Source organism: Phlebotomus argentipes, unplaced genomic scaffold (assembly GCF_947086385.1).
Source record: "Phlebotomus argentipes unplaced genomic scaffold, Phlebotomus argentipes genome assembly contig_33, whole genome shotgun sequence".
Taxonomy (NCBI): domain Eukaryota; kingdom Metazoa; phylum Arthropoda; class Insecta; order Diptera; family Psychodidae; genus Phlebotomus; species Phlebotomus argentipes.
Genome location: NW_026776167.1, coordinates 1,190,736 through 1,215,440, shown reverse-complemented (window position 1 = coordinate 1,215,440; position 24,705 = coordinate 1,190,736). Strand labels below are relative to the sequence as shown.

Here is a 24,705-nt window from a genome sequence, read left to right as displayed (position 1 = left end):
CTTCTGGAATCCACATGAACAATTCTCTTTATTGTCTCTGCCACAAGAATTGCTACAAAGAAGCTTCTTCATGCCATTCGACGCTCCAACGGAACTCAAAGATCCATTTTCTTGTCGTATAAAGTTCACACAAACACCAAAAGTACAAGGCTAGACAAATATTTGGCAGATTCAATTTTCGTTCAAAAAGACTTGCATCTCAAAAGGAAAGTGTTATCATGGTATGTCATTTAGGATTTATTTTAAAACTTACAAACTCTTATTTTCAGGAGTTCAAACTATGTGTGGTAAAGAGATTCGAAAAGGCAGTAAAATTTCTTTCAAAATTGTCATAAGAAATCCAACAAATTGTACGACTCATCCTGTGCCCATGATGGGGAGGACGTTGGATTTGTCTCTTCCCTCCGTGATGTCTTTCTCTCGCTGTTCAAATAGTGACGGGCGGAGTGGAAAATGGTAAATTGATTTCCTCCTCCTGCCTCTGTCCCCCATCACATTCTCCGCCTTGGCTTTATGAGCGCAATATTGTAAATCTCCTAAGCTTGGGTGGTGTCCCAGAAAAAAGCGAGGGATTGGCAAAGTTTGGAGCAAATTGTGAAGAAAATCGATCCGGTCGCGAGGGTGGGAGGGAAATCCCAATAAGCAGATTTTGAGCACAATTTACAAAATTCTCCTTCCTCGTCAGGGTGTTTATTTGAAACAAACAGGACCTACGTGGAAGCCAAAGGCCTGATTTGGGAGGCCATAGTCGACGGGATAGAAATCGATAATTGGCAAATAGTGGAGCTTTTTCGTCCTCACCTCGAAAACAGTTTCGCTGTTGCTCTTGCCGGACTGGAAATGTAGTAAATGAAGGTATTGATTAGTGTGGGAAGCTGCGGCTGATGGCAAAGCGACAGACTCACCTTGCATCCGTCATAGAGGACATTCGGGGAAACGATGGGATTGTCATGCGTTACTTCCACTTCATTATCACCCATGAATTTAATGGCTGTGTCATACTTTTGGAGTTTCTCATTGTACCACGGAGCACTGTTGATGCATGTGTAGGTGAAGTTCTGAACGCCCTCCTGAGAGAGGAGCCGCAAAAAAGTCATCTGCACTAATCCTGTCGTTTCGTACGTAATCTACAAAAGTGGGAGAGGGCAAAAGAGCAGTGGAATGAGTGTGAATTTGCCAATGTGTCGATGATCTCTATTAAAGAGGGTGGCAAAATCGCTCGAAAGGGGTTGAATAGAGGCTCAAGAGTGAGTGATACTCACTTGAGAACCACCACGTAGATTTGAATACCAATCCGTTTTGTCATTCTCCCGTCGCCACGGGATGTTCTGCATCTGGGAGGTGTGAGCGTCGGGAAATACACATGTTTCACCTTGGGCTGTTATGTTGCAGAAGACATAGATCGCATCATCAATCATCCCCAGGTTCGGATCAATCCAGTACCATCCTGTCAATGCCAAAGAATTAATCACCCATCCCCTCTCTCCACCACACTCTCGCCGCCCACTTACCGTTAGGAAAGTTGGGGTGGCCGTAGTATAGATCCTTGCAAGAGCGACTCGGATTGTCCTTTGTCCCAATGGGCTTCCGGATTCTCTCCAATTCGAGTCGCATTGCGTGAATTGAGCTGTACATGTCAAGGAATTGGGCACGCAAATCATCTATCTCTTTTTTTCTAGACCCAGATTTTCTCGCTGGGGACTTTGTTGTCATCCCCATGAACTCATTAAGCTCATCATCGTCCATATGCATGAATTTGTCTATCATTTCGAGATCTCTTTTCATCCTGTCCTCGCCCTTGGTCGGCGATTCATTGAGTTGAAACAGGATTTCGGGTGGTATTAGGGGCGGATCTGGCGACAGACCAGGGGGACCCGGAGGTCCTGGAGGTCCCATTTCACCTTTAGCACCAGCCACTCCTTCTGATCCCTTCGGGCCCATTGGTCCAATTGGGCCATTTTCACCCTGAGGTCCATCATTTCCTTTCATACCTATCATTCCGTCCTTTCCGATGTCTCCTTTCGCTCCCTCCGGGCCCATTGTCCCTCTCAGTCCCATATTCCCTTTGTCTCCTGGCTCTCCGATTTTACCAGGTGGCCCAACAAAGCCTCTATGACCCTTAAATCCTCTCAAACCCTTATCACCCTTCGCACCTTTCGGTCCAACATCGCCAATCTTTCCAGGAAGTCCATCTTTTCCCACAATTCCAGGGAGACCAATACCTCCAGCAGGACCCACAAGGCCAGGACTTCCCGGTGCCCCAACGGGTCCAGGTATTCCTTGTGGTCCGGGAATTCCTATATTCCCTGGCGCTCCTGGCAATCCAATGTCTCCTTTCTCACCTGGTAAACCCGGCCCACCTTGAATACCAGCAATTCCTTCAACACCCTGCCGGCCAGGTGCTCCTTGGTCACCCTGCTTCCCCATTGGACCCATTTCTCCAGGCAATCCAGGTTCTCCAGGCGTACCATCATCACCAGGCTTTCCAGGTTCTCCTTTAAATCCCGGTGAACCAGGTTCTCCAGGATTTCCAGGAAATCCTGTAACTCCTGGTGGTCCCTTAGATCCTTCAATACCCTGAGGACCAGGCTTTCCCGGCGGCCCAGGAACGCCTGATTTTCCCTCCTCGCCTTTCGGTCCTACTGCACCTCTTTCGCCCTGACATAAGAGGAAATTATGAAAATGTATTTGACTCCCGACGGTATTCTCACCTCTTTGCCAGGAAGTCCCACTGGACCAGGTGCTCCCACTGGACCGGCTTCACCTGTTTTTCCTTGAAGCCCTTGTAAGCCCGGACGACCTCTAGGCCCTTCAGCACCTCTCAATCCACGCCTTCCCATCTCACCAGGTGGCCCAGGAGGTCCAATTAGACCTAATAGAATAAAAAATGACGCAAATCTTTGAACTCCTCTTACATTCTAATAAAACATGTTTTACCTCCTACCCCATCGTCACCCTTTTCACCCTTGTCACCAGGAATTCCTGGAAATCCTTGGGAGCCCACAGGACCTGGAGGTCCGGCCAATCCGAGAGGCCCATCTTCTCCTTTTAACCCTCTATGGCCAATATCCCCAGGAGGGCCCTTTTCACCAGGCGCCCCTACAGGTCCAGGCTCTCCCCGAAGTCCTATCGGCCCGTCTGAACCCATAGGGCCCTAAAAATAATGATTGATTTCATACATTCACAGCGATATGCAAAAGTATACATACAGCCTCGCCTTGACTGCCTTTGAATCCCTTCTCGCCAGGCGGTCCCATTTCACCCTTATCTCCATCCTCACCAGGTGGTCCAATAGGCCCAGCAGGACCGGGAACTCCTCTTGGTCCCATCACGCCATCCCTTCCCATTGGGCCTGAAATTGTTCGCATTCTAGAACCTACGCTTTATCACTGTAAATTGAAAAATATTACCAACTGCTCCTTTATATCCAACTTCTCCCTTAGCACCGGGCGCACCCGCCGGTCCTGGAGGTCCAGCTCGACCTTCAGGTCCAGGAGGGCCCTCTTTTCCTCCTGTGCCTTGTTGTCCTTTATCACCTGGCAATCCTGGTAAACCCGTGAGGCCGATTTCGCCCTTCAATCCGGGAAATCCCGGTTGTCCGGTGTGTCCTCTTTCGCCTGGAAATCCTGGTAAGCCAGCAGGACCTATATCACCGGGCTTTCCCATTGGCCCTGGATGACCTGGTGGACCTTCTTTGCCTACATCTCCTGGTAAACCCGCTTCTCCTGTCATTCCAGGCACTCCCGGCTGCCCAGCCTCACCCTGAGGCCCTGGCTCACCCACTTGCCCAGGAGGACCAATTACTCCTATACTACCTGGAGGTCCCTGTGTCCCTGGGATGCCCTAAAACATAATTATAGACTTAATATTTTCACCTTCACTTTGGTTAACACAATGAAGACTTACCGGAGGACCTCTTTCACCAGGTGGACCGACAATTCCATCTTTCCCATCAACTCCTTGTGGTCCTGGCAATCCTATATACCCTCTAGGACCCTCCGGCCCCTGATTTCCAAGCTGACCCGACGGACCAGGTGGGCCAGGTTGTCCTGTATCACCTTTAGCACCAGGAACACCTTCTGGACCAGCTCGGCCTCGAGCTCCTCGCATTCCTCTTGGACCCATTTCGCCACGTTCGCCAGCAATTCCAATGTGTCCCTGTAAATAGTATTCAGCTAAAGAATCTGAAGGTTGTGTTACAATTAACTCACTCTCTCTCCTTTGATGCCTTGACTTCCTTGAGCCCCTGTAGCGCCTTTGTCTCCTTTTTCGCCGATGAGTCCAGGATATCCTGGCGGTCCCTGCAATCCCTGTTTCCCTGGAGGCCCAGGAGAGCCTAAAAGGCCTGTTTCCCCGCGCGGTCCTTCATAACCCTTCGGTCCTTCAGGGCCTTCAATGCCTGGTAATCCAACTTGACCTGGAATGCCTCTATCGCCTGTCACTCCGAGGTTACCCTTTTCGCCATCTGTGCCTTTATCTCCCTTGTCGCCTCTGTCACCAGGCAATCCTCGAGATCCTTCATCACCTTTCACGCCCCTCTGGCCAGGAAAACCTATTGGTCCCTGCATTCCTGGCACACCAGTATGACCCTTTTGACCAGTTTGGCCAGGATTTCCCGGTCGCCCAGCTGTGCCTTCAACGCCTATCAATCCAGGGATTCCTGGCTTTCCTGGAGGGCCCTAAAAATTTCACAATGTATAATTTCTTATAAGATAACTTCTTATACTTACAGCAACTCCTGGGGGACCAGGATTTCCTGGTGCTCCAGGCATACCAATCGGTCCCTTATCGCCAAATAAGCCAGGAGGTCCTGGTTGTCCAGTTGCACCCTCATTTCCCTTTGCTCCAATTGGACCTTCGGTGCCTGGAATACCAGGAGTACCCGGTGGGCCTGGAAATCCTCTAGATCCCGGAAAACCACGAGGACCTGTCTCGCCAATCAATCCTGGAAGACCAGGAGGACCATCTTCTCCTTGAATTCCAGTATGACCAGGCTGTCCCTTTGGCCCTGTGGGTCCTATTTTGCCCCTGTCGCCTTTTAAACCACGAATTCCCATCATTCCAGGCATCCCCGGCTCTCCTTTAGCGCCCATTGGACCTGAGACACCTCTATCGCCATCTCTACCAGCTCTACCACGTCTACCCTCACGACCAGGAGGCCCCATTGCCCCACGAAGTCCTCTTGGACCCTATAAAGACCATCTCTCAGTCTATTTTCGCTGTATTTTAATCTTGTTACTCACTGGTTCTCCAGCATCTCCAGGTTCGCCCTTACTACCTTCCAACCCAGGTGGTCCTTGCGGTCCTGGCAATCCTGTGAGTCCCATCGGACCATCAACACCCCTCATGGCTGATATGTGTTGTGTCAACATGTGTCTGAACGTCTCCACTTGAGAATCAGGTCCTTTGTCGTTCCCAAGCGCCTGATTAATCTGAAAAGAAGATTTGACTAGATACTGTTTAAGGCTATACATGATATACTCACTGGTATCATGAATACATGTCCTGGTGGTCCTGGCAATCCACTCTGACCATCTCTACCATCTCTTCCTGGGTCTCCTTTCTGACCCTTCTCGCCTTGCATATATCTTATGACTATATTCGATGAGTTATCTTCAGTTGTTGCAATGGAGTTGAGACTGGAATTTTCTAAAAATGAAGATGAAAAACTTCCAGATGAAGAGTTTCCAGATGAAAGGCTTCCAGATGAAAGGCTTCCAGATGAAAAGCCTCCAGACGAAGAACTTCGTGAAGATGAAAAATCCCCACTTCCTGTCACAAAATGGCCTCTTCCTTGAGTAAAACTACTGCCCGACATGGATGACAAACCCTCATTGTTTCCGGATGAGCCCCAGGAGGTATTTAAATAGCGCATAGACCCGCCGCCAAATGATGACGCATTGAATTCAGTCGGTTTTATGGCCTTGTCAGGGAATTCCCTGATAATGGTGACATTATCTTCACCGAAGTCATAAAGATCGTCATAGGAGTCCCACTCGCGGGCATTCTCAGCCTGAACAGCTGACTCATCCGCCGTGGAGTTTGACTGTGACGCGCCTGTGACCTGGTCCTCTATATTTACGCTGCCGCGATAAGCAGAGGTCGTTTGATAGTGGTTCTCATTGCATAATGGGGCATGTTTGGCGGAGCAGAGCTGATAAGCCTCATCAGGCGTGTCGGCAATCTTGAAGAGTTGAATATCCCCCTGGAGAGAGAGACAACAAAGCATGACGATTTATGCAAATCTCATCGGATTTATTTTCTCACCGCGAAGAAACCCTCTTCCTCCATCAGTTGAACGCCGATTAGAATCAATCCATCTGTTGCGACTGTCGCGTTAACTTTGCGTGGAAATCTCTTGGTGTACTCTCGCGAGCAGTCCGCCAGGAGGGTAATAGAATCCCCCTTGACACTGAGACCCAGTCGATGCCACCTCGCGTCGTTGATGTTGACGGGAAATTGCACGATAATTGGATCGCTGTGAGGAGAATTTATATCCTGGTGATAGAGAGCCACTTCGGAGCCCACGAGGATGGCCAAGACTTCCTCACTTTCCGAAGAGTAAATTGAGAAAAGCGGCACGCGACTTGGAATGGTAGAAACCTTCCGCAGAGCCAAGAGAATTGAAAAGTCTCGCGGAAATCCAACAGGGAACATCTACAATCGACAAGGCAATAGGTTTAATTATTTACATTCATACAGTTGAATTTCTTCCTTCCTTGTTAGATTTTCATAAAAGAAATTCATTTATGCTCTGAATTTGACAAGGATTAAAATATGCGTTTCATTGGAAGATTTACTAAATAAAATGATTCTTTGAATATGGTTTCAATTTAATATTCCTGTTCGAACTGTTCGAATAGTTCTTGTAAGGAGTCCGAGAGATCAGTGATGATCCCTAGAGGTTTTATCACACTTTTTTTTAGCATAATATATGTTCAAATGAAGTCAACGTTTTAATAAAAGCAATTTGACATATTTTACTTTTGAAAAAAGAAAAAAACAGAATAATTTGCGTCACTGATAAAAATTTCGCTGAATCTCAGGGTCAAAAGTGATGTTGTTTATGATGGTGTATTGAAGAATATTGCCATGAAGGACACCTGCAAGAATTCTCAGGACTGATTTTCAATAGCTAATTTCAGTATGGAATAATCTTCCTTAGAAAGGCTATTAATTAGTAAAGAGAGAGAATTTATTTTGGATATGGTAAAAACCACCGCATCATGCTAAATGGAAATTAATAGGCCTGTTGAATACGTCTGATTGAGATTACATTTGAAAATTAAGGTAATCCCTCAGAAGTTTGTGAATAATAAAATATTGAGGACGAAGGCCTGTTCGTCCTGTTGCTCATTCCAAACGGTATTATGAGATTGATTATGAAAATAATAAAGGCGAAGTAAGGCCCTTTTCTAGAATTATCCCTCAAACTCAACATACATTTAATGGGTCTTAGAACTAAATGAATTCTATCATGTTTTATAAATAGCTGATATGTATAAATCTCTGGTTTTCTTGGCGAAAATGAATAATTGCGAGAATTACATAATTTAGAACTATGAAGCTTTACTTGCCTCTGAAGTGCCAACTGTGAGCATTGTATCCTTGCCTAGTGAGAAAGCTGATGATTCTGAAGCACTGTCACACATTCCCTGCACTCTGGCCACTCCGGATGGCAGTTGTGGAAACTTGAACTGCCTTAACATGTCCACAACGCCCGTGTTTTCTGGTGAAGGAAAACAAAAGGGCGATAAAAAGGGCAAGACCTCGAATCTGTGGAGGAAAATTCTTCGTCCCCACCGTGGGAAAGTTAATCCCAATGCTGAAGAGTGGGGGGAAAGTTTCACCTTGAGTTCAAACTTTAATCACACACTTACGGGATTCAACAGTTTGGACGTGGACAAAGAGGAGGGCGAACAGAAAAACCACCAACAAGAGTGCTGGTGAAAGTTGGACACTCAACTTTCTTGGCTGGCTCATCCTCGCCCCAGGAGTCACTGTAGATGAGAGACGAAACGATATAGGGCGTTTTGAAATATTCCCGCGACTGAAAACGGTCGAAAAGTGTGTATTCTGTTACATAAATTTAGACATTAGAAGAGTTTATAACAATTTTTGGCATTTATTACATGATAACACTTTGAACTCAAAGCGGAAGCTGTAATACGTCTTTATCAACTATTTGGAGAGAATTTTTCAGAGCAAATTCATCGCCACCATCTTTTATTTCGCCACCAAATGGGAATTTTCTCACTTTTCCAGCGCGAAAATTCACCCACTGAAAGCTCTTTCACCTGTTTTTTTTGCTACAACACTAACAAGAAGTATCACTGCACTTAAGGTGGGAGAATAACAGTGGGATGATATCCTGAATGATGTTTTCTCACTATTCACACTGTATGATCACGAGTGGAGGCCACATAACTGCCGGAGGTGTGGGAAAATGTGTATTTTCACAGGTTGTGCAGACTTGAAAAGTGGAGCAGGGAGAGAAAAAAAATGAACCGAGTGCTTTACCAGCCTGAGAGATGCTTTAATTTTATTCAGTGGACACATCAAGACTGAGTTCATCTTCGGAAATTATCTCTCTTTCCCTCTCCACACTCAAAATAATCAATGTTTTTTCAACTTTAAGATGTCGGGGAAAAAGCGCGAAATAAAGCAAAAACTGATAGTTTCTCGGAGATATTCTTGTCTAATCAGACGTTTTTTTATGCTCATATTTTTATTAGAATTTGGAAGAAGCAGAAAAAATGCTCTTAATGCTATGCTACTCACCAAATAATTGCGGTGCTTTGTGTAAGGTTTAAGTTTAGGATAATCAACAGGACAGTTTTAAATAAATTGTGATTATTTAAAGGACAATATTTCACGAGAGTGTTAATTAACAAAATTTCTGACTTTGCTTTCATTGCGCTACAGCATCCATGCGATTTCTCTTGAGATTGTCACATGATGGACAAAGCAGATGCACTCACGCATCATTTATGAAGAAAAATCTCGCTATTTCATCAACTATCTGCTTTTATTTGATATTATATAAAATACACATATACTTCTTCATTGAAAATACAATTAAAAAAAGAAGAGCTACTGTGGAAAATAAGACTGGGCAAAAATACTTCATTTTCATTATACTTCGTCACAGTAAAAACTCGCAGCAGATACATTACTGTTCTTCTCATTGATTTTCTCAATTTTTCTTTTCAATCCATCAATTTTATGGGCGAGGGTGGGAAAGCTACGGACACTGCAATGTGTGATGTTTCTCTATCACCAAAGAGAACCAAGTGCGGAAAGAGTGGCATTTAAATGAATTCCCAATAACATTTACACATAATTTCTCCAGACACAAAATAATATAAATTATGACAAAAAAAACTAAAAACAAATAAGAAAACAAAAAAAGAGTTACGGTGTACACTATGCAACACACTTGCAAGATTTCCGAACCAATCGGCACGCGTTGCGCAGTATTTTTGATCATCACAGCAATGAATGACGTTAGAAGAAAAAATTACTATCTCGGATTCTCCATTATAACTTGCTTAAAAACACCCGCCGGTAGCTGAGACTTGGCCTCATGGCTGTGACTGCCCAGCGAAGTGGATCCATCGCGAGCGATGAAGAGTTTCAAGCCAGAAGCTGTAAGAATTACCAACCATTAGCACATGTAGCACATTATTTCATAGATCAATCTACTTACTCTCTGCCGACTCTTCCAGTTGATCCAATTTGGTATTCTTGACAATCTCATCAACCATAAACACCGGATTGACTCGCGTTCCCTCCACTCTTCCTGACACCGCCGGGCCATGATCGTCAAGGGAGCACTTTTTCCTCCTCTCCGCCGCTGATTTGAGCCTATCTAGTGATCCTGTCTCACTGGACGTGAACGGAGCAGGATTAAGGTTTCTGCAAGAGACAATCGCCACATCAATACATCACATCACAATATATTCAGTGCAACCTTTTACCTAATATGCCAAAAACCAAGTGCCATGATAAGAAAGTGCAAACTTAAGTCACCTTTCTATACAATGTTTTCAGCGAAAGCAGATTTTATTAATTGCACTATTTTCCACATAGAGCAAAAACAAACATTTACACAACATTCAGGTGCAACCAAGCGAAAAATGTACCAACTGAAATTTCATACAGAGAGAAAATCCCCAGGGGAAAACCCACTGCCAGCAGTGATTTTAGGAGTGAGATTATGTATATGTACCTGTTATCTATTGAGATAGGAAGAGCATATCTGACAAGATCCATAAAATTATGGAAATGAACTGAATTTCTAGTCCTCAATACTCAGCCATTCATTTCAAGCAGAATTGTTAAGATAAAATGATTAACAAAGGAGAGAAAGGAATAGTTTCAATCAATTTATGTCCAAAACTGTTCCATTCTCTCCTTTTTTGTCTATCAACATAAATTTATTTTAATGCATGTTTTATAACTAATTTCAAATTCATTGAGGAACAAACTTAAAGAAGCAAAAGTGGCTTAAATGCAAAATATTCACTCCAATCACTAAGAGTGTGATAAAACATTTGTGCAAGAAGAAAGAAATATACATGATAAGGAAAGCAAAAGAAGTTGAAAAATGGAAGATTTGCGATGAAGAAGTAGCATCTCTGGCAGAACTCCAAACACAATCCTTGTCTCCAGCTCACGGTGACTCTACAACACACAGAAGCCCTCCTCTTTGCTCCTCTCGGCTCTGGGATTATTTACAAAATGGATTCGCATGGCCAGGAGTTGGGATTTACCTTCCAGAATCACAATCATCGTGCGCACTAATTGCATGAATTGACGCTCGTGCCCAAACAGACTGCTTCTGTGTCCTATTTTTCACATTTGTCCTGAACACACGCGAAAACTGCCCTTTCGTCGCAATCTTCTCCAGAGAGCGCAATTTCGTCATGAACACTCTCTTCTCTGTGTCTGGTAAATCTTCAGGCGTTGGTGGTTTCGGCGGCTTCTCTTCCACCACTAAATTTGTCATGGATCTATTTCGTGCCATACCGAATCTCTTGTGCTCAAACTCACGCTTCTTGCGCAACAAATCACTGGGTGGATCTGTGTCCAGGCGTTTCGTATGCAGCAAATCATCCATGGATTTCATCTTGAAGAGTCCCTCATTGTTGAATATCCTCTCCAGATCTGGCGTATTCAGCTCAACAGCATCCATGCGATATGTCTCCTCAGCATGAAATTTTCTTGCCATTGTCCAGTTGTCAGAGTCTGGACTCTGTGGAATTTCCATCACACTCACAGCTCCCGTATTTACAATTACATTTCGATAGAAACCATTTGAGAAAGAATGAGTTCGTGCAAATAGCAGCTGTAACCTTTGAAACACATAAAATTCAACGCTTTTTATACAATCCCAAATATTGCGGTTAATTCTGCATGCATCTCTTCATGCTCTTCATGTGTTGACTATCATTACTACCCCTCTCCCCGCCCAAGTGTGAAAAAACGGTGGATTAAATAAAGACGGGCGGAGAGATATTCTAGTTAGTACTGAGATAAAACATCCAGAACAAATTCATGAGAGATTCCCATTAAGAAAACTTACCTCGTCTGCCCGGAATCACAGTCTGAACTCTGTCGAGAGTGCTGACTTTGGGTGAAACTGCTATAGCCCGATCCCTTGGACATCTGCATAGACAAAGAAAGGTGGATTTACTTTCCAAGTTGCTCAGAACTTTGATAATCCTTACTTGACTAGTGTTGCTTGAATTACGTGAGTGACCTATTTCACCATACGATGGATTCTGCAGTGATACTGTATAGGAATTTGGCAAAATAGCTCCTGAATCTGTATTTCCTGCCATCTCCAAAAACTCAGAATTGCTATTGCTCGCTACAAGTCCAGACAACACCATATTTCCTTCACAGTCGCCCGGTATTTGCTCTGTAAGAAATGAAAATAAAATGTGATAAATGTGTTCAATTTTAGATTATTTAGATTAGTGACTCACCGAAATTCTTCTTCTTGGTCAGTGATCCAAATCCCGATGATCCTGACGCTATTGAGGAGTCATCTTTGGTGGCCCTGCTCGTCGACGGTGGCAGTCCCACCTTGCCCTTGACCCCAACGGCTGGGACGTCGTCCTGGATAGAAATCTGTTTGTTTTTAAGACTTGGTGAGGGACTGCAAAGAATGACAGATAGCCCGTGCTCATTAGAAATTGCTTGTGAAGCCCTTCCTCAGGCACTTACACTTTGAATAGAACATCCCCACTGAGCATGTACATCTTGATAGACACCTGAAGCATGGAATTGTCTTGGCGATGCTTAGCGTCGTAGCCCTCAAGTAAGTAGCGACTAGATGTAAGGCCAGACCCCGCGAATTCCGCCAGATTGAGATCGATGAAGCCCAGTTTCTGATAGCTACGGCCACCCTTGATCTCCTTCCGGACAGATATCCTGAGATTGCAGGGATCAAGCACACCATTGGACGCATTCGCGGACATTTTGCAGACAAAACTGAATTTTTGGCTCCACTTCACAGCGTGATTCTTCACCTCCTCCCTGTAAGAGATAAAGGCTCTATTGTGAATTCTGTTTTTCCGCATTGGTGCGCGATTGACAGCGGGGGCCTTTATCGATGTGCGAATTCCATGTACTGCGCGCCCTGATACCAGTCCAGATAGCGAGATAGATTGATAGGAGGGGAAAATTTCTAATTGCACTAATTACCGACTGCTGTACTCTTGGAATGAGCCCCCGTCCATCAGGCGGATCTTGGCGAAGAGGACGGCATTGAGAAAGGGCACCTCCACCAGTTCGTCCAGCTGCAGCTCCACGGAGAACTTGTAGTTCTTCTTCTTTCTCATGAATGCCATGCCTTGCTGTGCGCCCGTAGAGTCTGAGGTCATCCTGGAAGATGTGAAGACAGTGGATGAGAGAAATTGAAGGATATTCTCACCATCATGACGCGTGTGCCCCCCACGCAATTCACGGGCGAAAATCACTTACGAAGATTGGCCCAGTCACTTGTCAGCACGCACGTCACGCACCACAATACCTTAGCTGACTACCCAACAACTTTTCATCAATGCACTGGACTGAATTGTGGGCGAAAGATTAGGAAAACCGTAGAGAAAATTCTCTAAGCAATTTTTTCAGACCAAACGTCACGAGCTATTCCTGTGTTCACCACCCATGGCCATTCGGCGCTGATAGCGGGACGAAGACTGAATTTATTCAAACATCCGTGAAATGAAACGATTTTTTTACACAAAGTTTGTACATTTATTTCACGTCCAAGAAAAAAGAACTTCAGGTCCTTCGGGTTAGTCCTAGACATGTAGAAAAGCACATACCGCACACATACACAGTCAGCCTTGGGTTATATTCACTATACTTGTACTAGCCAGCGCACCTTCACACGTACTTCGTGATCTGCGAGTAGAAATCTTGTAGGCAGATGTCCAGTTGATCAAAAGTGGGTCTTTCTTGAGGCAACAGAGCCCAGCAGTACGCCATGATGGCGAAGAGTTCATCAGGACAATTCACCGGCTGTGAGAGTCTGTATCCATCCCTCAAGTAGTGTTCCATCTCGAAGCAATCTACTTCTGCGTATGGTTGCTTCGCCAGAGTGCACAATTCCCACATAAACACCCCAAAAGCCCAGGTGTCTGAAGCCTCGGAGAAAATCTTATCCTGCAAAGCCTCCAAAGCGAACCATTTAATAGGTCTGTTCTCTCCATCGCCGAGACAGTGATAGTCTCCCGGGAAGAGATCCCTTGACAGCGAGTTATCAGCTAGTTTTATCCTCAATTCGTCATTTATCACGCAATTTCTCGTGGCCACATCTTTGTGGATCACTCCGTGGCTGTGGAGATGCGCCAAGGCTAGAGCGATCTGTGAAGACATCCTCACAATCTGAATAGTGGTCAGAGTTCGCGCGAGTGGTGTTTGCAGGAATAGCTTTAGATTCCTTGTGTTGTCCGGAGCAGGATAGAGAAGGAAAGGAGCCGTGTGATCTTCAATAGACACTCCAAGAACTGACAGAATCCCAGCATGAGACGCGCCATACAAGCTCATTCCCTCCTGAAGCAGTAAAGAGACCTGAATTTGACTGGCGTGCTGCCCGACAGTCTTCACCAGCACCTCATCTGTGTCATTATAACTGCCTCTGTACACCTTGCCATACGTTCCCTCTTGCAGCAGACTCGACAGACGCACTCTGCATCGCTGAACAGTGAGCTCAGAGATTCGCCGGTGAAGTTCTTGAGGCTCTGATGCAGGTGGTGGTGGATTTCTTACGACAGGAACCACTTTTTGCGTCTTGGGCAGTTCCTGCAAAACCTCAATTTTGCTGAACTTTGACTTCTGATAAGACAAGGAGTTGCGGAAACATAAAGCCACACACATGAGAGTCGTGGCAATGACCAATGACACCACACATCCCACACAGATAGCCAAAATCCCATTCTCTGTTCTCTCTGGTGGAACTACACTGTCCAAGAAGAGCTCATCCTCACTCTCCACAATCGCGTAGCACATTTTCCTTCTCCGCAATGTGAATTCCGTGACATTATTAAGCGCTCTGTTAAGCGTTACTTGGATTGTGATGTTCACATCCGCCTCCACACTGATTCCCTCACGGCAGACCAATGCCAGTTGGAAGGCATCGAGTTCAGTGGGAATGTAGCCACTCTTCGTAATGTTGAGATTCACGGAAATAGCTGAGGGAAGAGAATTCGAGACGCTGATCCCGTAAGAAATTGGCCTGCCAATAAGACTTTGCCAATTGATCAGAATGCTGCTCACACGACTCGGGATGTTTATCACATAATCCAGAGCATTTGTGTTCACTACACCAGCTCTAATATAGAACAGTTCAGCAGGAAGACCTGGAAAAGAGCCCCAAAATGAGTGATAACCTTACTTTTCACCATATCAGTGTTTACCAAGCAATTTCTGCCCTTCCTGCACGTTCATGTACACATTCAGGTAGCACTGAGCATTGTGGACACCGACGAGAATCAGCAAAGTTGTAAGAACACCGGCAATATGCATTTTCCAGGGACAATTAGACGAAGAACTCCAAGCCAAACATAAACATTGCACTCAAAACTTCCAATATCCAGTGACGTACCACCTCGATATTTTCGATATCTCGAATATCGATCGCATTAGGGTTTGGAAATTTACTGAAACTTTTCAGAATTGAACATTTTACTAGCATGAAGTTTCTCCGAAGATGCACAGAAAAAAATATTTCGCTTAGATCGACACTGATCTATTCATAGATCGTTGCATCATTGCTCATCCTGCATATTATTAACCATCTAAACGAACTTGTCACAAATTGAACCATTTATTCTTTTATTTTGATTAGAAATCTATAAACTTCGAGATTAAAATATTGTTGTTATCCACAAAACCTGCAAGTCTGTAAATTAAACTAAATTTTCCACATTGTCACAATCGTAAAGCTTGTAGGATTTTAAAGGAAATTGTGGAAATTAGGTCACAAGAAATGCACAGGTTTCATAAATTTGGAATTTTTAACACAACAGATGTTTCACTATTTTACAGTGTACACGAAAGAAGAAAAGCGCTGTCACTTTCGGGAATCACTTCAATATGGTGAATCACACATAGTGAACGGAGGTAATTTGCAGTCCAAATGTGCTAAAATTGAGATGTTCAAGCCTATAAAGTCCCTCTTGATGTTTCTGCAAACATCAGGGGTCTTCGGGTGAGTGAGGAAGCAGTGGCTGTTGTCCAGGAGTGTGGATGTGCGCAGCAGCAGCCCTAATTATCCTTGTGCATTGAATTCTAGGACAACTGTGAATATGGACGATGAGACGCCCATAGACACTGAAAAAGTGATCTCACATGAGGACTTTGGCGAGGATCCCCTGTCCGATCCACTAGCGCTGGACGAGGATAGTCCGAATTGCAGTGGAGAGGCGACTAGGGACTGCGAGGTCGATGAGACGGCCGAGAGCCACGAAGAGGACAACATTCTGTTTGTGGATATTGATGTGATTCGGAATGGGGGCTGCGAGACGTTGGCGGAAGAGGAGCCAGTGCCGGAGGAGGAAACAGTGCCAGCAACTCTGGACATTGAGGACGGTGAGGTGAGAAGTGAGGGCTCAGATTCAGGCTTGGGTCTGGAGCCCAATGCCGTACTGAATGGTGTGCCAGTGCAGCCCCAGAAGACTGCCTTGAAGAGGAGATCCTCAACTGCCACCGATGGGGCCAAGCGCTGCCGCCGTAGCATACAGTTCGGGAAGGTGACGGAGTATCTCTTCCCGCGAACGCAGGGATTCATGTGTGTGCCGACGAAGGGCGGCTGCACACTGGGCATGGGATCTAGGCACACTCACGTGCGTTCCTTCTCGCTGAGTGAGGCCGCCGAGCAGCGCCGCATGCAGAGGCTGCAGCGCTTGCAACTGCTTAATCCGCGACAGTCCTCCAGTGATGACACAGACAGTGAGGATGAGCCGAGTGAGAACAGTGCATCGGACCCGGACATGGAGAGCTACGATTGTCTGCAGCCGATGACGTCGGCTAAACGACGGAAGCTGCTCAAGGAGGCGGGCGTGAAAATTGAGCCTAATGAGAAGAACGTGTGCGACGTGATACGTTTCTCCAGAAAGCTCTGCGGATGCGACTGCAAAGGTTACTGTGATCCTGACACGTGTTCCTGCAGCCAGGCAGAGATTAAGTGTCAAGTGGACAAGCCAGATTTCCCGTGCGGCTGCACTCACGACGGATGCGCAAATCGCATGGGTCGAGTGGAGTTCAACTCGGATCACGTGCGGACGCATTTCATCCACACGATGATGCGACTGGATCTAGAGCAGAGACAGCTGGTGGAGCAAGAGGATCGTTTGCCGGAGGTGATTGCGAAAATTCCTCAAACTCAATATCCAGATGATCTGCTGACAACCACAGTGGCCATCGATGAGCCCCGGATTCCGCAATACTATCGCGACGATATTGGGGACTATCCAGACAGCACCAGCTACCTGTCCCAGCCCGAGTATCCCGTGCTGATTCCGGAACAGCAAGTGAGTAGACTATTAACATTTTTAGAGATGCGTTTCATACACAAGAGTCATAATATTTTCAAGTTTAACCCCTAAATTTCGATGTTGGAAATATTTTAGATCTATTCTAGAACAAGTAATTTTACGTGTTTATTTTATTAAACTGTCTATTACGTAAACCATTTTGGTTTTTCAAACAAATTATCAAATTATTCAAATTTCCGGTGCAAATTTCGATTGCTGGCAAAATATTATTTTATGTAGATCTTCTCTTCACTATTATATGATATACTCATACTAAAAAGATACACTATTTGTATACCTTTGAAGAAATAACCCAAAAAATTTGTTTCAAAGTTTTCTTAAACTGTTGAAAATTTGGGCTCAAATTACAGAATCAACAAGTTTATATATAGTACCTAGTAATTCGTTCTTTATTTATACACATTATTTTGTTAGACACCAAGCGTCGTAACAGACAATATCAGAAAATTTTTCTCAAAGATTAAGAGATCAATCACTCAAAAGTTTACATGAAGAATCTAATAATATGTATTTAATTTTAGGAAAATGTGGTGCATCTTCAAACTCAGGAAGTGGGTCCAGTGGTTCCGTTTGCCGGTGACCAACAGTATCCGGAAGATATCCCAGCGACCACCATGGAACCTCCGCGAATAGCACATTACGATTACCGCATCGGACAGTATCCGGTGGAGGAGTCGCTGAACAATGCAAACTATCTGCCTCAGCATGAGTATCCACCGGTGAGCGTGGACTACGGAGAGCCTCAACTTCTCCACCTCACGCCCAACATGTACGAAGAAGAGCGCTTTCCGTGCTCTGGCGACTTCACCAATGCCTCTAGCCACCAAATCACGCATCCCTGCACGCTGCCACAGGCCAGCGCTGCTGATCACCTCTTCGTCAGTCTCCCTCAACCCGCCTTCTCAACCGCCAAGGAGTTGCTGGATGCTTCGCTGCCGTTTGATGTGTAGAAGAGGCCAAGATCTCGATGACCAACACATCAGTTCCCGTCATTCATTTATTATTAAATTTTTTTTTAGTTTCCAAACCAGATTTCAATTCTTAACTCGTGAGTTCAGCATAACAATTTCATCCTACGCGGAATTTATTAGTTTTTACAAAGTATAATTTTCATCAGTTTATTATTTATTTTCTCTATTACTGAATTTCTTTTGCTAACCTTTTGAAAACTAAGATTTGATGAAAAATATGTGAAATTTTTACAAGGCTTTTTAAAGAACTAAAGTCAAATCTTTTTTTGCAAAGTAAATTGTATTTCAATAAGAAATTTTTATGCTACACAGAATTGAGAATTGATATGTTTGTTTAGTGAATTTTCATAAAATTGTCCCTAATTTTTTCATTTTGTAATACTCATTTAAATACAAGAAAAAAATTTGCCATTTAATAACCAACTTACAAACATTAACACTTTATAAGAAGAACCAATGATTAGCTCACATAATGGTCATTGTTGAGAGAGAGAGGGAGAGAGAGGGGGGCGTGAGAGAAAAAAAAACATAAATTTTGTGTTAAAGTTGACTGTTTTATGTTTTACAAATTCATTCAAACACCCACAAAATGAGGAAAATAATGTACATTACTTTTGTCCTAAGTTAAGAGATTATTATAAATAGACAAGGAGTAAAATAACATCAAAACATTTGTGACATGATGTGTAAAATATTCATGCGCAAAAGTATGAGGAATAAAACATTTTGTAGGGAGAATAGCAATTAAAATTTCAAGTATTTTCTAAAATGTCTTTAATACGCAGCGTATTCCACCAAGTGACTAGAGAAGTTGAGGTGAAGAGAGAAGCTTAGTTCGGCTGCTCTGGAGGGTTTTGCAGCAGCTGTTGGAGCTTTGCAGCAGCCGGGAAGCTGGCCAGATCCAGCGGAGCAGCTCCTGTGGTACTCTGAATGTAGGCCAAGAGACGTCGCATCTCCTCTAAAGCATTTTGCTGCATGAGGATGTAATTCTTCGCCAGTAAAAGTGTGGCAATCTTGGAAAGTTTCCTAACTGAAGGCGAGTGAGCATAGGGAATGACACTCCTTAGCTCATCCAGAGCGTCATTCAAATCATGCATTCTCCGTCGCTCCCTGGAAAGGATTTAACATGGTCACAGCGGCCCTTGGAATGTACCTTAATCTATAATCTGTACTCACCTGGCATTTATGTTTAAACGGACGGTCTTTCCTTGGCGATTCTTCGGTTTTGTTCCCGGTGGCACTGGCTGGCCAGGACCACCACTGGCGCCTCTCTCTGACGTTCCACTAGGTCGATTCTCATCCACGCTTTGCTGGCCGTGCATTGAGGAGCCCGGATGTGAGCCATGAGCGTAGAATCCTCCCAGTCCAACGGCGCCGAGAGGTGTTCGCCGTCCTGGCACGCTTTGCTGTGGCGGACTGGAACTGGGCTCCGCCACCGAGTGACTCGCGGTTCCCAAGTGAAAATTGTAGGGCTGATGAGTGTCCATCTGGACAAAAAATCATAAGAATTTTGCAAAATTTCCTCGGAAAATGGTCCAAATACTCACTCTCTTTCGCTCTTGAGCGTCTCACGAAAATTGTTTTGCTACTCTCATTGATTGTGATTCACTAAAAGGGAGCTCGAGAGACGCACACAATGACACTGTGAGGAAGAATTCACTCAGACAGCCAGACGCCCTCGAGATTCACCCTAGTTCGCGTCTGTATGCTCTGTACATTATGTACCCTCTCGGCAAGGATCCCTTCGTCTGCCTCAAAAAACCCACTCAGTATTTGTCCCTCTCTCACCCAATTCCTCCTCCCGCCACCCTCTCGCCCAAGCTCAGGCTTCCTCTCTCTCTCTTTCTCTCTGGTACATCCTCAAAACTACACCGAGCAGAACCCACAGCAAAAAAGCATCCCCTCTAATCTTTGACCTGAAAGGTGAAGGAAATTCGATAAAACTCATCGCCGGACCTTAGGATAAAATCCCCGCAGGACAAATCAATGAAATTCCAAGCCGAGTGAGAAGGGCTGTTTTGATGGCAGCCAGCAGCAAAAAAAAAACGCCTGAGCCGAGGACAAAGGACTCATGAGGCGCGCGCGAACAGATGCGCTCCTGGATGGTGATTTCGGTGCGTTCCCATGGTTACCAAATGGATTTAATACACTGTAAATCATCGATGATTTTAATTATAGTGCCACAGCCCCGAGAGATGGAACGTGATTAGAGTTTAGAGGCCATTCTCCAACAAACTCCTGATCTCAATCTCCATTAATAATTCAATGGCGCTTGGGGACGCCATCCATTTCACTTTCCCACGGCCTACATCTTCCCCGTTTAGCCTGTATCACCATCCACCAAGTGTCCAAAGCGAGAGCGACAGATTATCTAGATAAGAACTTTAACCAGAAACAACCTTTAAGATCGCCTAAAAAATTAGTTTACGATTCATGCAATTTTCATTTCTCATCCGTAAAGTCTCGCTTTGTGTGTATCGTATCACTGTAATTCGACAGATATGAATGTAGAGTATGATTGAATAAAATAATGTTTATTAAACTCAATGAGTAAATTGAGTCAATTTTACATCTTACCTAGCTTAGAACATTTTGAAACCTTTACTTAAAATATCTTAAATAAAATAAAGTACAATGTGAGAGTTTATCTCCGCATTTAAAGAAACATTTTTAAACTCAATTCGAGTTATTTTTAACATAGATTTCTAAATTTTCACTACCTGTGAACTAATAATATATATTTTAGTTAGAAATTATAAATTGCACAATAGTTAATCTCAAAGGCTGACTTAACATTTCAATGAAACTTTCTAGGAATGGTAGCAATATAAAAATTTGCACAATAAAATAATATAGAGTTACCAATATTGATGCTTGCACAAACTTTACTTATGTTATTATTTCAAAATTAAAATAAGTAAAATACGAAGGAAAGACGAAAGAAATACAAGAATGGGCGGTGCATCTAAATGGGTGTGGCATCCTATTATTTTTCCTTCAATTTGAGTTTATTTCATTCAATCCCGATAACGTAACAAATATTACGTTTTTGCTGGACCATAATTTATTTCAATTCTTCAAGTTATTAGTGGGCATTGAAAATTGGTCCTTTTTCTGTACGAAAAAGTCGCGTGTATATTAAAGCTCTCTATATATGGTTTCAAAGTTTCCTTTGACAAGTAAAACCCATGAGAAAATCCCGGGTATTAAGTTCTATTGACGATATCTCCTGACCCAAACCCGTACCCCCGAAGGAGTTGAAAATTTTCGAGGGTGGTGGCTCGTTTCTCATCGGTTTTTTTCTTCTTGCTTATAGCTCTTCTTGTCTTGTGCACACGCCATGAGAAAGTCACCGTAGTGGTGTTCATGTGTGTATTGAAACACAGTGTGGAAAATCCAGGGAGATGAAAATCATTAGAAAGCCCAGCATCCCAACAGAAGAGTCATGCGCACAACTCCAGTTCAATATCTTCTCTTCACCGTGACTACCAATTCAACTTGAAACATTTCCATGTGCCGAAAGAGGGCGAGAAAATAGACAAAATTAGGTGCAAATGCATGAAAGGGGCATTTTCTCCATTCCAGAAAGATATGGAAAAAATGGAGCATAGTCAGTAACCTGATCAGCATGATCTTGTGGGGGTTGAACAATGTTTACTGTGCGCTCTTCGTGCGATGCTGAGCAGATGAAGATCGAGATTAATCCGAGAGCAGAGTGTCTGGGCGAGAAGATGTTCATATAGCAAATATTTGGATAGGACGAATGCTGTGGAAATGGAATCCATCTCGAGAGTTTGGTTCTTATTTATCAAAATTGATTTTCCTTCGCTTTTTTCCCTCCTCTCAGCCACCCTTCCGCGAATCTCTCCACACCCTCGAGGTGCTATGAGCATATACATATGTGACTCCGTGACCATTTCCTCAACTACACACCCCAATCCTCTCATCGCATCATCGCAAGGCTCTCGTGAGTTCGCCGTCTGTGACGTCACATTGAATCCCAGGACGTTACCAGGGTAACCGGCCGGGCACTTTTCTGAGCTGTATCTCTTTTTCGCATGCACGAGAGTGCTGGTTTCGCACATAGATTTGTCAATATGCCTCTTCCCTCCCTGCATACCCCAGGCAAGCAGGGCGAATTCACCCCAGCATCGTCCCCTCTCGCTCGCACAGGAGGGTGGGTTCGCACCATCCCGAAGACGACGGAGCACAAAAAAGAAGCTAGGGGAAGTGTGCTATATGATTTTATAACTAATTATACAGCACATTATTAACATTTATGTCTGTGTTTGCACATCTCTGGCTTCCAAATTGAACGGCATTGTTGGGAAGAAATTCAACAATTCCACCCCTCGCGATCCCGCGCCCGGAACCGCCCTCCCACCGTGAACAAGGAGCTTTTCGACAAGCTTCCTTTGTCTTCAATCCTCCTCCTTCTGGCTGATGAAAAAACACACCAAAGCACATAAATGGCGCTCTTTCTCGATTAATCTCATTTTGTCTGCTTTCACGGGATTAGTTGCTTTAAACCGAGAAAAAAGCCAAACCTATGATTAAACTAGCCGGGTAAAACTCAGCGATAACAACTTCTAATAAAGTTAATTCTCATAGTTTTAGTTGTTTAACGTACAATTGATGGTCTGACTTTTATTGCTAACAGGTTTGATAGGTTTGATACCCGTTGAATACTAAATGAACGATGAAATTTCAATTAATCAGTATATTATTCACCATCATCAAATATTATTATCTTTGACTTCAGTTCAAATAGAAGGTATACCATCACGATCAACTAAGAGAAGAATAAAACACTAAAAAATCCAAGAGGCAAAGCATGAGAGAACAATCAGAAGTTCAATCCCAAGAAAATAGACGTGAGAAAAAAATGAAGATCAAATAAATCAGTCCAACGAGTAATAGTGAAATAATACAATTTTAACACTAACATAAGGGTAGAATGTCATTAATCTAATTTTTCAAAAATATTGTTTTGCAAAATAAAAAATGTGCCATTATTAAATACCTATACAGAGATTAAAATTTGAAAGAAATAAGGCTCAATCTGAGGTTTCGTGAAGTTAAAATATATCAAGTAACGAAAAATTTCTCAATTTTTGTTTAATGAAAACTTCCACATGTTAAAAGATTAAATACTGATCTTCGGTAACCTTGATTATGTAATGTATCTCTTTATTAAAAGATTTAACCATGCAATTTACTAAATATTTAAAATTTCATGGTATTTTTGTCTTGGATTTCATGTTTTCGAGATAAATTTAAAGGTTATCTTATCCTTTTTCTCCTCTTTAGGAAAAAGCAACATCCCGTCATCTCGATGCAAGGCAATTTGTGGATTTTTTATTAAACATTTTGGAGACAGTAAAGCTCCAAAATGTCTCCTTTACGATTCGGTGGGCTCTGTGACCTTCCGCCAAGGTCGAATGCGCTGCTTAGGAGAGCTCCTAAGGCTCTCCACTCCATTTGTCAATCATCCCTATTAATTACAGCGAATATTTGGGCAATTGCAGAGATGCTGGGAAAAAAAGACGAAGCCATGGAGGCCAAATTAAACCTGTCGAGAACGCTGAGATGAGAAGTGGGTGTTTTCTACATAAAATTTTTATTATGTACACCCTAGTGCTACCAAATACGATTTATATCCCTTCACTCAGGCAAACTTCTTTGCGTCCCGCCGCCACCTCTCCCTCCGAGGGTCCTCTTATCATCTCCTGTGTGTCAAACATCCACATCGGCGGACACCCACACAGCAGTAGAGGCGCCCGGGGGTGGCGGTGGGCCAGTGGTCCGTGGAGTGGCGCAGCAGGGATGCTGCTCGTGCGCCTGACTGTCGATGGGATGCTGGATGGGTGGGAAAGGCAGACGAGATGGAAAATCATCTATGTAGATAGTTGGTACGGCTTTCCACTCTCACCCCTCTCGCTTCCACTTGCACATATCGCCCGAGAGCGAGAGCGGGACGGTGAACGCGACGCTTTGGGGCGTTTTGCACGGAGGACTGGGGCTCGCTGTACCAAAACTGTGTGGCGTAGTAGACGTTTAGGCGTCAACTGGAGAACTAGAAGCTTTTCCCGTGTGGAGTCTCAGGATCAATTTAGTGCTTTTTTGTACAACCTCTGAAAAAATCCGCACCCCAAATTTTAACTGCACGCCAACATCTCTCAGTTGAAAATCGCTAACATTTGTGATCAAAAAGCCATTGTCTGAGACGCTACCGGATTCGATTTTTTCTCTTTTCCACCCGCACAGACCCGGGAAAAAATGGCGAAGCCTCCGAGAAAAGTATCGGGAAAAAAACGTTGGTGAAAAAGTATAGTTATTTTATGTAGTGAATCTCTGTGGGTATGTTTCTTCGTATTTTTTATTCACACACAATGGACAATTTAGCTGAAAATTTCAACACGACACACCCACACTCAGAACAAATAATTCCCCATAATTGAGCTTTTGCCACCCCACCCCAAGCTACTCTTTCACCCACTCAGACTGCTCCTCAAAAAGACAAAAGGGAGGAAATTTTGAAACATTTTCACTGCAACACGAAACAACGCCCATATTGACAATACTTTCCACCCCATAGTCATTTTTATTTTTTGTTGTTGTGAAATGTTTTTGTAGTATAAGAACTATAAGTAATTATAAAA

The 24,705-nt window shown here is 43.8% G+C and overlaps 5 protein-coding genes across 6 annotated transcripts; 1 reads left to right on the top strand and 4 right to left on the bottom strand.

The window, feature by feature from the left end:
• Positions 1-219: 219 nt before the first annotated feature.
• On the bottom strand, positions 220-5,763 carry LOC132256855 (collagen alpha-1(V) chain-like). The gene is made up of 13 exons (XM_059753426.1): positions 5,486-5,763; positions 5,244-5,432; positions 4,731-5,189; positions 4,212-4,679; positions 3,907-4,158; positions 3,411-3,843; positions 3,210-3,352; positions 2,938-3,154; positions 2,712-2,872; positions 1,512-2,658; positions 1,263-1,447; positions 906-1,127; positions 220-834 (listed from the first exon to the last, which is right to left on the bottom strand). The coding sequence occupies exons 1-13, from the start codon at positions 5,582-5,584 to the stop codon at positions 691-693; spliced, it is 4,119 nt and encodes a 1,372-aa protein (XP_059609409.1). The 5' UTR covers positions 5,585-5,763; the 3' UTR covers positions 220-690.
• Positions 5,764-8,990: 3,227 nt separating this feature from the next.
• On the bottom strand, positions 8,991-13,157 carry LOC132256842 (early estrogen-induced gene 1 protein). Of its 2 annotated transcripts, XM_059753410.1 has the most exons (8): positions 12,994-13,157; positions 12,715-12,894; positions 12,235-12,546; positions 11,994-12,166; positions 11,733-11,926; positions 11,588-11,670; positions 9,710-9,918; positions 8,991-9,648 (listed from the first exon to the last, which is right to left on the bottom strand). In XM_059753410.1, exons 2-8 carry the CDS (start codon positions 12,891-12,893, stop codon positions 9,524-9,526), a joined length of 1,275 nt encoding a protein of 424 aa, XP_059609393.1. In that variant the 5' UTR covers position 12,894; positions 12,994-13,157; the 3' UTR covers positions 8,991-9,523. The 2 variants fall into 2 exon arrangements, with proteins under 2 accessions (XP_059609393.1, XP_059609394.1); XM_059753411.1 differs by lacking the exon at positions 12,994-13,157 and having other exon boundaries at positions 12,715-12,971.
• Positions 13,158-13,268: 111 nt separating this feature from the next.
• On the bottom strand, positions 13,269-15,151 carry LOC132256856 (tyrosine-protein kinase Dnt). The gene is made up of 2 exons (XM_059753428.1): positions 14,934-15,151; positions 13,269-14,876 (listed from the first exon to the last, which is right to left on the bottom strand). Exons 1-2 carry the CDS (start codon positions 15,040-15,042, stop codon positions 13,402-13,404), a joined length of 1,584 nt encoding a protein of 527 aa, XP_059609411.1. The 5' UTR covers positions 15,043-15,151; the 3' UTR covers positions 13,269-13,401.
• A 394-nt stretch (positions 15,152-15,545) lies between these two features.
• Positions 15,546-18,023, top strand: LOC132256940 (uncharacterized). Its single transcript, XM_059753549.1, has 3 exons — positions 15,546-15,727; positions 15,812-17,048; positions 17,594-18,023. The coding sequence occupies exons 1-3, from the start codon at positions 15,546-15,548 to the stop codon at positions 18,020-18,022; spliced, it is 1,848 nt and encodes a 615-aa protein (XP_059609532.1). The 3' UTR covers position 18,023.
• An 845-nt stretch (positions 18,024-18,868) lies between these two features.
• On the bottom strand, positions 18,869-20,109 carry LOC132256839 (class E basic helix-loop-helix protein 22). Its single transcript, XM_059753406.1, has 3 exons — positions 19,591-20,109; positions 19,220-19,530; positions 18,869-19,153 (listed from the first exon to the last, which is right to left on the bottom strand). The coding sequence occupies exons 2-3, from the start codon at positions 19,528-19,530 to the stop codon at positions 18,874-18,876; spliced, it is 591 nt and encodes a 196-aa protein (XP_059609389.1). The 5' UTR covers positions 19,591-20,109; the 3' UTR covers positions 18,869-18,873.
• Between the last annotated feature and the right edge of the window lie 4,596 nt (positions 20,110-24,705).